At 36.5% G+C, this 10196-nt stretch overlaps 2 protein-coding genes across 3 annotated transcripts; both read right to left on the bottom strand.

Moving 5' to 3' along the window:
* Positions 1 to 881: 881 nt before the first annotated feature.
* LOC127254023 (E3 ubiquitin-protein ligase CCNB1IP1 homolog) lies at positions 882 to 5485 on the bottom strand. Of its 2 annotated transcripts, none has more exons than XM_051278877.1 (8): positions 5032 to 5485; positions 4854 to 4926; positions 4610 to 4655; positions 4428 to 4458; positions 4070 to 4325; positions 3806 to 3969; positions 3230 to 3506; positions 882 to 1011 (listed from the first exon to the last, which is right to left on the bottom strand). In XM_051278877.1, exons 1-8 carry the CDS (start codon positions 5141 to 5143, stop codon positions 903 to 905), a joined length of 1068 nt encoding a protein of 355 aa, XP_051134834.1. In that variant the 5' UTR covers positions 5144 to 5485; the 3' UTR covers positions 882 to 902. The 2 variants fall into 2 exon arrangements, with proteins under 2 accessions (XP_051134834.1, XP_051134832.1); XM_051278875.1 differs by having other exon boundaries at positions 3230 to 3536.
* Positions 5486 to 7032: 1547 nt separating this feature from the next.
* Positions 7033 to 9980, bottom strand: LOC127253956 (protein VTE6, chloroplastic-like). The gene is made up of 5 exons (XM_051278773.1): positions 9541 to 9980; positions 8736 to 8989; positions 8447 to 8570; positions 7810 to 7914; positions 7033 to 7375 (listed from the first exon to the last, which is right to left on the bottom strand). Exons 1-5 carry the CDS (start codon positions 9796 to 9798, stop codon positions 7277 to 7279), a joined length of 840 nt encoding a protein of 279 aa, XP_051134730.1. The 5' UTR covers positions 9799 to 9980; the 3' UTR covers positions 7033 to 7276.
* Positions 9981 to 10196: the final 216 nt, after the last annotated feature.

Raw genomic sequence — 10196 nt, forward strand, 5'->3', positions numbered from 1 at the left:
TTATTAAAATAATCATAAATTCAATACAGAATATTATTTTTTATATTTTATTAATAGAATTTCGCATACTTAAACATAAAAATATATTTATTCAAAAAGTCAAAGTAAGCATAAAAAGGACTAATAAAGATGTGAATAAATAACATGTCTTTAACCCAATTATTTTTAGATGACATGATTTATTATGAATATATAAAATAAAAAAAAATACAATATTTTGTTTTCTCAAATATATATATAAAATATCGTATAAATCGAAAATAAAACCCAAATTCAAATACAAATTCTTTTTTCATTAAGTTGTAGTTATTAAATATTAAGAATCAATATTGAATGTAATAAAATAATAATTAAAAAAAAATCATGATACTAGATTGAATGACAACAAAATTAAAAATAAAAATGTAAATGAACATGCTAGGTGGGCCTATTGGACTAGTCCCAGACCTGCTATAATATCCGGGCCAACCGCCATCCTGGATTTATGGGCCCGGGGGAGTGTCGGGTCAGCCCGATTGAGAATTTCAATATGCAGTGGACGAGATGCGATACTAATACTAACCCGATTACCCGACGGCTTTCCGCTCTTATGACAATGCGGGTCGGGTGGATGCAACTGCAACATGAATCGGACCGGTTATATATAATGTGTGCGCGACTGTGTACAGTAGAAGTTTCTGGATCCATACCGTACCCGACTGTGCTACGGAATTTTTGATTGCAGAGAATCACGCAAGCCGGAGAATACGCGAATTTGTCTCCCTGCATTCCCGCCCGTTTCAGATTTTCTTGAGAGGACGATTGAACCTTCTCGTCGCAAAGAAAGAGGCCCTGCGCTGACGACGACGATTGCTGCGGCTGCAAGAATTGAAATGTTATTGACAAGGAAGAAAGATATTATGCTACAAAAGCGATTGCTGGTGCTGTTGAAGCCGTTCTGTTCCAATCTGGGACGCGAGGATGAACTCGCCTTTGTCTCCGGCTTCGATCGTCGCAAGGTAGAAATTGTGTCTGAAACAAACAAATTTGAATGAATTAAGTAGATGAATGGAAGAATCAGCGAAGCAAACAAGTATTTTTTTCAATTATTCAGTATTTAAACTGCTTCACGTCTTTAAAATGCGAGTTCATTGAGCAGGCATTCAAATTTCTACGTGATAGAACTCTGGTACACAAAAATGCTGTTAATCACTGCTTGGAGATTCTGAAGAAAAAGGCGGTTCGACCTGTAGTTATTTCCCGCAGTGAACTATCGCAGCCAATACGAGACGTAGACTTAGTGGTTACGATTGGAGGCGACGGAACGCTGTTACACGCAAGCCATTTCATGGATGATTCGATTTCATTACTTGGAATAAATTCTGATCCAACCATACCGGAAGAGGTAGGATCGGTTCATTTAACAGAACTTGAATTGATATCTACATTTTCTACATCATTCCAATTAACCGAGAAAGATTCAATGACTTTGATTCTTGGTATGACAAAATAATAACTGTTTTGCTTAGGTTGACAGTAATATTCAAGAATTTGATGCCAGGAGGAGCACTGGCTATCTTTGTGCCGCCACTTCCAGTAGTTTTGAACAGGTTAGCTTTTGATTTCATCTGACTTTCCGTTTCAGATATTTGCATGACTAATTTGATATTTAGAATTAGAATAGATTTAGTTCTTGATTCTGTTTCATAGTTTATTGCTGTGGCTAGTATCTACAAATATCAGTTTGATAGGAGTCGACAACATAATCATTTATTTCTAACACAACTTGAGTGTAGATCTTAGATTCTTATACGAACTTTTGCATGCTGATTCATTTAATAATTGCTGCTGTGGCTCATATGTCTTATGCAAGACTTGTGGTGCTGTTTCTATAGAAATTATCAACTGGGTTCTAGTATTAGGTGAACATTGTTATAGATGAAACTGTTTTTGGTCCAAGAAACTTATTGGAGCATTCAGTTATTATCAACTACTTTATGGGGCATCATTTTACGCCACTCCCGGTCCCGGCTTATGAGGAAGCATGTCCTGTACTTAATGTTACTTATGTGTCTGCAAGTCTTTTTTTTTTTTTTTTCTCTAAAGGTGTACATGGAGAAACAGTCTCAATTTGTTAGAACACTACAACTGCATATGTATATTTCAATCTAGGACTGACTGTCAAATATTCGATGGTTTTTCTAATTATTCGTGACCATACGCGATAAAGAATTTCCTTGCCTGCTCATTGCTGAACCTCTTATGCTGTAACCCTATGTTAGATCCTAGATAGCATCCTAGAGAATCACTCCAAACCAGCTGAATTAGCAAGAATCGCTGTCGATATCAACTCAAAGATCATCTCAACTTCTGCACTGAACGATGTTTTGCTAGCGCACCCATGTCCTGCTGCACCTTCCCAATTCTCATTCAGGTATAATTAAGCTTCACCCTCAATTATTTCGATTACACAGCTATATACTAACATGCACATACATGTCTTCCTATTCTTTCATATATCGAAAGTATCATTGCCGAAAATGAGAAGCCTCGCTTGTCCCTGCTGCACTCTCGATCGAGTGGCCTAAGAGTCTCGACAGCCACTGGATCAACAGCTGCCATGCTCTCAGCCGGCGGATCCGTGATGCCCAGTTTATCGAAAGAGTTACAGTACATGGTAAGGGAGCCCATTGTGGGCGCCGGCCATAGTGCGGCTTCCATGCATGGTTTTGTTAAGGGAAATGAAACGATGGATATAAGATGGTCGAGCAAAGATGGGACTTTGTACATGGATGGTTGTAGCGTTTCTCATTGTGTTCATCATGGGGATATCATCAGAATCTCTTCTAGAGCTCCAACTTTGAAAATGTACGTGCCACCTCACTTCTTATCATCTACTTCAAATTTGTGAATAAATAATGCTGCTTGTGGTTAGAGCAGTTGTCAATATGACTATGTTTTTCATGTGAATATTTTCACCCTTAAATGAAAAGAGTCCTCAAATGATCAATCTAATAAGTATTTATATATACACAAATTAAATTTAAATCACTCTCCATACTTGGAACTTGAAATTATAAATGCATAAAACACATATATCGAGGTACTAGTATGCTTTTCCTTAACAAATTTATTAATAGAGAGAGACACCAAAGAAGCCATTCCTAATGTCCTTAGAAAAGCATGCAAGGAAATTTTCTTGCCAAGAATATACAGAGCACGTGCATGTATAGAGACTGTTAAAACTTACAGATGACGAGTGGCGTACAGTCGGGATTGATTCCGAGAGAGTTGAGGACGTTTTATTGGCGAGAGGATAAGGTTTCTGAGTGTCATGGAGGGATTCCCAGCTCCACCTGTGAAAGAAGGGTGACTGCTAGGCATTCTGTTCACATTATCCTTTGGAATAGCAGACTGTTTTGCAGGTGAGCCACCAGAGACGTCGAATGTGGAGTTGGAGCTGTTCTGTCTTGTTGGCCAAATGTCGTCCTTCGGCCCTGGAGTGTCCGGAGTGAGATGCGACCAATCTGCCACAAATGAGTCGGTTATTATTATTCCTGGGAAACAAATATGACGAAGTCTGCAGTTAGACATTTAACCAAATAGACAAGATAAGCTCGTTGTTAGAAAAATAAAACAAACTCAAGTTTCACTTTGAAAAATAAAAGAAAAGTCATTGATTATAAGTTCATATCTAACTACACGGAGTATAAGAATTTTTTGGGAAGTTTAAAGGTAAATGGAATTAACCTGTGACTACAACGCTAATGATGATATCAAACCATCCTATGAGATCTTTAACCAAAAATAAATAAAAATGGATTACCTCTCCTGCTGGAATCCCGGTTGTCCATCCTAGTACTTGGATGTGGGAACAGATTGGATTCTTGTCTGGAAAAGAAGCGACCAACAGGCTGAATGGCTGAGCCCTTCAATGAATCGATTTCGGATCTTGCCTGGTCATACATTTCATCGAGCTTCCTCTTCTGCCTGGAAACTATGCATGTTTTAAGCTATGGTAAAAATGGCGATAAGTAATTACTGTACATCAGGACTGGAAAGGAATAGGGAAGAATCGGGATAGACTAACCTGCACTTCTCTGCAAATTTTTCATGAAGCTCTTTGTTATCTTTGGTTAAGTTTTCAATGTCTTGCTCCATCATCTTGCATCTCTTAGCTGTTTCCTGATAGGCAGCATAGACCTGCTCGAATTTTCCTGAAAATTTTTCTTGCATAGCGTCGCATTTCTGCCTGAACTGAGCTACAATTTTGTTCATTTTAACTTGCATCTCCAACTCCCTTTGCCCAATGTAGAACATTATGCTTTTGTAAGCACTCTTCATGGCTGGGAAGAATCAGTTAAAAAACCAATGGGGAAGATATGTGCTAGATAAAAGAAAAGATGTAAAAGCATAAAGTGTGGACACGGTTGTGCTGTCGAGGATACAATTCTGTGGAGATATTCCATACATAGCCGTCTGCATAAAAGGTACAGCACTGTCTGAAGTGAATCTGATATAGAGAACAGAATGCATATATATATATATATATATATATCCTATTTTATCATGCAAAATGCAGGCAATAATTTGAGGGAATGAAGAGCTTTGTTGGGAAAAGTTTTCATACATTTGTCCATTCGTCGTTCGGATTTAGGTCCACTGGTTTCATAAGACTGATAACAAGAGAGACATCATGTCAATACAATGATTTCATGATCATGCGGCCATACAAGTAGAAGGCATATAAGGCAGATGAATAAAAAGGTAAGATGATGGATTCATAGAAACAGAGAATTAGTCCTTTCCTAATACTCTTGAACATATTTGAGATTCAGAGTTAGATCCTAAATCGATGGAGGATAGTCACTGACCTTTTGGAGAGGACTTGATCACAAATCGGACATGCGCCATCATTACTGAGTATCTTGTTGGCATCTTCAGAGCCTTTTCAAGAACTTAAGAAAATAACAGAAATGCATACAGAGAGGGATATCCAGAGCATAAATGGTTCTTTTTGTAAACATGGATTGATTTAAATTTGTTGGATACAGAAGATGTGACTGCAGCTTGTGGCGACTGCTCGTCCTTCCAATTCTTGCCAGCAAGCATTACATCTCATTTCAGCCAACCAATTCACTTCTTTACATCCAAAAACCTGCATTTTCAACAAATTTCTCTATCGTTTCTAGTTCCAGATAAACCAATGTTTCACATTCTTGTGGAAGGATACCAAAGTAATGAAGAACTAGAATTGATGATAAATAATTGCTCATCGACAACAGGGATGAGCTATGCAGAAGTTTTAATATACCATTCCCCAAATCAACCAGGGTTGTTATTCCTAACAAGAATTTATTTTAGAAAACTTTACATGAGAAGCTAAGCAACACAAATTTTCAATGTATAAATCTTGCATAGTATGCCATTTTCTATTCTCAAAATAAAGCATATCAACATGAGCATAGATCCTTTTGCTCATCAGCACATCATCAAATATTTCTTTACTTTTTGTTATCTATATTAAGCATATCAAGCACATACATAAATGGCTCGTGTAGTTGCCAATGAATTTCCTCCATTACATTCTCACTTTGGCACAAACTATAGGCTGCTTCTAATGCATATTGCTCTGATCAATAACAGGATGTATATAATGCATATAATGTTTAAGAACTTCTCGAGAGCACCGGCAGTTATAATGACTGGTAATAGCTCTTCTAAACCATATGGAATGAGGATAACTACATTGATCTGCTGAATTAGTACTTCTATTATCTATCAACTAACAAAATGTTGGTATTGGTGAAGTACCTAATAGTACTTCCCATATGCTGTAAAAAGTTTACATCTGCAGTGTTATACCTTATAATAAATTAGGATAAAATATACAGAACGTCGTTCTTGCATACCAGATTATGATATTTGCAGACACTTTCATCCAAACAAATTTACCAAGCATCACATTTGAAAAGAAAATGAACACCTAACACAGGACTAATATATCGGATTCAAACGTAGCAATTTTGCAATTTCATTGTAGTTGAGCTAAACCAAAAGTTAAGCTGATTGTCGGTAAGCTTTGAAACAAAAGAAAACCAAATCTACTAAATCATTTCGTGAGGTTGATCTGATTCTATTACGGTTTCTAGACAAATTCAAACGTCAAATGAGCTGAAGAATTTTAATTGTAAAACATGATCCACTTAAAAGCCTGGAAGTGGAGAGCACAAGAACATAATCACCACGATGATCATTATTTCATGCATTCCAGAAAACCAAAATCTCAGGGAACGAAAGGTCAGCTGAGCAACACAGATAGGCAAAAACATTCCGACGCTACAATTCAAACCAAATCTAGTGCAATTTAATCGAGAAATGGAAATTCCGTGCTCGTCAAGTGGCGCACCTAGCAAGCAAGTAGAGAAACACGATTGCTTGAGGATTCCACCCAATCACAAACGTGTTCAGAATATCAGGTTAGTTCTTCGGTAGTGATGCAGAGACAGCTCGGATGGATCACTACTCAATCAATTTAACCGTTGTGGAAAGTGTGAAATCGTGTTGCCAAAGCCTTTCGTCAACAAAATTGTGCATTTTGAACGTTATATTATATATGCACTCAGTACTTACACGCGCGCTCATTGGCGTATGTTTGTTTGGAGAATTTAAATATATATATATATATATTTTCTAACGGAGTTGGAATAAATATATATATATATATCATGATATTTTGAATGTAGTATAATATAAAAAATAAAATATAAATATTTAATTTAACTCTTTTTTGAAGAAAAAAAAATCAAAATAATGATTTCCAGCATGTTTCTATACTATGAATATGCATGACTTGGTTCATTTTAAGGTTTATTTGATTTTTTTAGTATGTTTAAATAATATTTTTTTAATAAAAATATTTTTATTTTTATAGAAATTGAAGGACTGTATAATAAATAAAAAAGATCGGAGCCTTGTAGTCCCGCACAACCTGAATCCGTAGACTCTGCACAACTCAGTTCACAGAATTCAATCAGACAACCACACGATTCATTTTCAAAAACAGATTGAGAAGCGACTGACTATTCCAAATTGCTGGAAATGGTACATATAGAATTCCAAGTAAAATTTGATGAATTCCAAACCATTTCACGTGTAAGCTACCTTCATCAATTCATTATACAGTACCATCAGGTAATTCCAAGTCGTTGTTTTTCAGTGGTCTTCCTATAAGTAAATAAATTTACACAGCACAAAATCTATGTTCACCGGCGTATGCTTAATTCTTTTTACCAGTTTATGATGTCAATTCCTGCAATAGTAGCAGTCGTCGCATAAGAACTGCCAAGATGCTCCCGGTTGATATGTTGATAATATTGACGACATCGTTGTTGAGCTGAGAAGTTATTAGAAATGTTATCAGTCGCGCAAATCAACAAATCATAAAATGTATATCATTCAGTACACAAAGTGAAACTCATTGTCAATAATGTGAAAGACGAGAATGGTGGAAATTCATTAATTATTGTAAGGGATTTATCAACACAAATCAAATTCAAATTTGAAGTGAAAGTGTGAAACTAGTATGTAAGATCGGTAAAGAATTATCATTTCATTTATCGGTATATCCAGTTCATTCCCAAATTCAAATTCAGAATGCAAACCACATTACTAAATTCATCTTGCTGAATTATTGAATTAAAACTCAAATCCGAAGCTAACCCCTAAATAATTTCAGCAAGAAGAACCAAAAGGACAACCACATCAATTTACTTAACCAAGTATCAAACATCAAACAGATGATTAGAACAGTCTTGAATAATAACTTACCCATCTAAATCCTTCTCTGTCTTGGAACGAGGCGCCAATGATGCTCTCTCCAAAATTTGCAATCTGAGAGGCAATCACACATATGCATGCTTCGGGGCCTGATATCTGTTCACAAAGCTCTTCATCAGCCGAAAAAGTTAAGTGCAGGCTCACGACAGCGAATTATATATGTAAAGTGCGACCAGACTTTCATTCATATTGTAATGTTTAAGATCAGAGGAAAAAATAACCGTAAACTTTAAATTTGGGTCTGAGTACTTACATAAATCCAATCTTATTCAAATTTGTGGCACTTTTAGTCCAACACAAATATTTTTCCATTGGAAATGACAATTTACTCACATCATGCTAAATAATATCTAAAAAACTTTATACACAACTTCAAAATATATAATTCTACAACAGGAATGAATCTAATCTTTTTTTTTTTTCTTGAGCCAAAAACCTTTGAAATAATAAAATTGTCGCAGCATGGCTATGAATTATAGAGAAAAGACAAATTTAAGAATAACAAGGTCAGTGGGTGCTTCCAAACTGTTATTTTATCAACAACAGCTTAATGAGAAAGAAGATACAAGCAATTTCTAACACAAATATATGTTCTACTACTTAAAGAATACGACAATATAACTTTTACCTCGCCCATTAGAAAGGCCACAAAAGCGAGAACAACTGAAGCTAAAAGGCCGGCAAAGGTTCCCTCAATGCTAATTGCACCATCTGTTCCTCTCGGGACTTTCTTTAGGGTTGTCACTAGGTAACTAAAATACAGAAAATTGCATTAACACTAAAACATTCTATATTTGTGTGTGTACATCCAATCATAAAGTAGATCTACAACTATCAAGATTCAGAAACAACAAGCTTGTGTTAAGTGCCCCGCCTCAACAAAAACCATAATCTATTAAACAAAACTGAGTACTCACGTTGTTTTTCCATACGCCTTCCCTATCTCACTCGAAACAGTGTCGCTCAGTTTAGTGCAGAAACTGGCCAGAAAACCGAGTTCCCAAAGGTGAGCAAAAGCATGCCCGCCAATACCATTTATCAAGAAAAAAGCACAGATGCAACCTGCAGCACTTGATCCGATAACACTTGCAGGTCCCCTCCTACCTTTCCTTTTCTCAGCAATCCCTTGTACCTCCTTTTGCTTCATCTTTACTTTCGTTGCTGCGGTACCCTGAAAATATTCACACGGCTAATTGAAATCTCTTGCTAAAACCTAAACCATGTCAACTCCGGCATCCGAAACTTCAAACTAGTTAGGTAACTATTATTTGAAAAAACAACTATAATACCTCAATCAGGAAAACTAGTTACATGGAGCAACGAATGATTGAAAATAAAATGCTTAACACCCTTTGCACAAATCAATTACAGGATCCAAAGCAATGGAGAAACAAGCTTATCTTTTTCTTATAGCTACGATCCAAAAATAACATTCACCTAACATGCGGTTCCTTATTCTTTTCTTCCTCTACGGTACCTTACTGACACTTCCATTCAAGTATTTAAGCTATATAAACACCAACGATTCTATAAAAAGTTACCACATCAATCATTTTATAAAATTACCTAATTGCAGAAGGACAATCAAAACATTTATCTCCCTGTTTCATATAGCTCAATTAAATAACAAGCTTCATAAGTCCACATTCTGACAACCAAACAAAAAAAAAATTCATAACTGCAATGTACATGTGGAAAGAAAGTCTAGAAAATTGAACTCACAGCGACAAAGTATGTAGCCACGAGAAGGAATCCAGATGAACCAAAGGCGCGCCAAGTAAGGATGCCGAGAAGAAAGGCCGCAGCAATACCGGGGAGCGTCAGGCCGGGAACGAGAATCGGAAAGCCCAGAATGAATATTAAGACATTGCTCAGGAAGGCCGACGACCACGTAGGCGGCGATGACTGGACGATCCGAATGGCGGTCTGCACCAGGCTGGGATCGAGATCAGCGCCTCCCGCTTGAATTTGTGTCGGCATTGATTTGCCGAGCGAAATTAGGGTTTATAGGGTGTAATGATTTTCGAAAAGGAATAGAATTTTTGATCTGAGCCCGGGGCTTTTGGCAAGAAAAGGTCAGGAAATTGACGCTGTTGAGGATAAAACTCGTCATAATTAGGGTTTGATCGGATCGTGGAATTAGGAAAGCTACCGTGCTATGAATCGATCCGTTTGTACGGACATTCTATGATTTTTTATTTTTATTTTTTATTTTTTAAGAAATATAGATTTCTATTTTATAAAAAATAAATGGTAAGTAATAAATTATCATTTATTATTTGTACATAAGCAAAGGCCCAATAAGTTTTTAAAGGCAAAGCCCACTTCATACAATCCACTGTTTAGGCTAAAGGTTCAACCCCAATTGCCTCTACTCC

Source organism: Andrographis paniculata, unplaced genomic scaffold (genome assembly GCF_009805555.1).
Source record: "Andrographis paniculata isolate CXL003 unplaced genomic scaffold, ASM980555v1 Contig52END, whole genome shotgun sequence".
NCBI lineage: Eukaryota > Viridiplantae > Streptophyta > Magnoliopsida > Lamiales > Acanthaceae > Andrographis > Andrographis paniculata.